The sequence below is a fragment of the Canis lupus genome, chromosome 18 (assembly GCF_011100685.1).
Source record: "Canis lupus familiaris isolate Mischka breed German Shepherd chromosome 18, alternate assembly UU_Cfam_GSD_1.0, whole genome shotgun sequence".
Lineage (NCBI taxonomy): Eukaryota > Metazoa > Chordata > Mammalia > Carnivora > Canidae > Canis > Canis lupus.
The window spans coordinates 39,667,830-39,669,989 of NC_049239.1; the positions used below are offsets into that span (position 1 = coordinate 39,667,830).

At 41.5% G+C, this 2,160-nt stretch overlaps 1 protein-coding gene across 1 annotated transcript; it reads left to right on the forward strand.

Moving 5' to 3' along the window:
- The first annotated feature begins 228 nt into the window (after positions 1–228).
- OR5G1 (olfactory receptor family 5 subfamily G member 1) lies at positions 229–1,170 on the forward strand. The gene is given in 1 exon segment (NM_001388603.1): positions 229–1,170. A coding segment is annotated over 1 exon segment (942 nt).
- Positions 1,171–2,160: the final 990 nt, after the last annotated feature.

Consider the following 2,160-nt stretch of genomic DNA (forward strand, 5'->3'; position numbering starts at 1 on the left):
TTGGTGGATTTCTGCAGAATCTTAAAATGTAATAGCTTCAGATCTGATCTTTTGCACTGGTCCATATATTACTTTTGTTTCCTTGTCTACTGCATGCAACTAAGTCATCTCACCCCCTGATGCTCTCCCAGTTACTGGTATGCTTTTTTCTGTGTCCCATTTTTGAAGATATGTTGATCAAATATGTTGTGACTCCTCTGTTCTTCTAGTGAAAACCAGAACCAGTCAATGGCCTTTGAAAACTATACCAGGGTCACCGAATTCATTTTCACAGGTTTGAATTGCAGCCCGCAATTGCAGGTTTTCCTCTTCCTGCTCTTCCTGAGTTTTTACTTCATCAATCTAACTGGAAACTTGGGTATGATTATTCTGATTTGGGTTGATTCCCGCCTTCACACGCCCATGTACTTTTTTCTCAGCCACTTGTCCTTTGTGGATATCTGCTTCTCCTCTGTTGTGAGCCCAAAGATGCTCACCGACTTCTTTGTGAAGAGGAAGGCCATCTCTTTCTTGGGCTGTGCTTTGCAACAGTGGTTTTTTGGGTTCTTTGTGGCAGCAGAGTGTTTTCTCCTGGCGTCCATGGCCTATGACCGCTATGTGGCCATCTGCAACCCATTATTGTATTCAGTTGCCATGTCCCAGAGACTCTGTGTCCAGCTGGTGGTTGGTCCCTACATCATCGGGTTTGTGAACACCATGACCCATACAACGAATGCATTTCGTCTTCCTTTTTGTGGCCCCAATGTTCTTAATCATTTCTTCTGTGATATGTCCCCCCTGCTTTCCCTTGTATGTGCTGACAGCAGGCTTACTAAGTTGGTAGTTTTTGTTGTGGCTGGAGCTGTGGGAGTCTTCAGTGGTTTGACTATCGTGGTCTCCTACATTTATATCCTCATTGCCATCATGAAGATCCACTCTGCCGATGGGAGGCGCAAAGCCTTTTCTACATGCTCTTCTCACCTGACCGCTGTCTCCATCCTATACGGTACTCTTTTCTTTATTTATGTACGGCCTAGTGCCAGTTTCTCACTGGATCTCAACAAAGTGGTGTCGGTATTTTACACAGCAGTGATCCCCATGTTGAACCCGCTTATCTACAGCTTGAGGAACAAGGAGGTCAAAGATGCCATCCATAGGACTATTACTAGGAGGAAGTTTTGTAGGGCATAAATTCTTACGTAGAAAGGAAATTGGAGGAGAAATCTAAAAAGACAGATTATCTGTGTAGATTCCTAAGATTCCAGGCCAGTTGCAAGTGTTGGGGGCTGATTGGTATCCCTTTATCCATTCACCTCTCCACTTATTTAGTCAATCAATTGGGATCCACTCAGTCCTGTATATGATCTATTCTATGTAATATACCAATATTATAGTTCACATCTACAGACTACTTAGTTTTGCTTCTCTTAGATACTTCACAGTTTAATTATTTTTTAAAGAGTGTTTTTAAAAATTTAATTTCAGTTAGGTTTCAATGATTAATTATGCTAATATATTTTCTTTCCCTGATGACCCCTTGACATTGGAGTTCTAAAATGCAGTGTTCTGGGAGAACCTGGGGCACAGTTGGTTAAGTGTCTAACTCTAGGTTTCGGCTCAGGTCCTGAAACTCAGGGTGATGAGACTGAGCCCTACCTCTGGCTCTGTGCTAAGCAGAGAGTCTACTAAAGACTTTCTCTCCCTCTATTCCTGCCTCTCCCCACTGCATTCTCTCTCTCTAAAATAAATAGATAAATCTAAAAAAATGCAGTGTTCTGTGTTTTGCACTTACATCTAACTCCCATCAATAGAAATCTATATATAAAAAAAAAGACATGGGATTTTATGCTTAACCTCATGAGTGGAATGAAATCCTTGGCTGTATACACTAGTTTTTTTTGGGGGGGATGACCTTGACACAAAGAACTATGTATATCTCAGGGACTGGAGATGGATCTGTGTTCCACTCTGACAAGTGGATGGTCCATAGGGATCATTTATAGTAACAGAGACTTGTGCTCATCTCTAGTGCATTTAACACAGAAAGAGCTTCTGATTGAAGGTGTTAAGCCTGTATTTTCTAAGAATTCAATTTTCTGGAAAATGTTGAGAGGATTATTACCTAAACTTCTGCAGGTTGGGACTTGGTTGTGTATATGGTGGTGCCTTTAAAACTCTGGT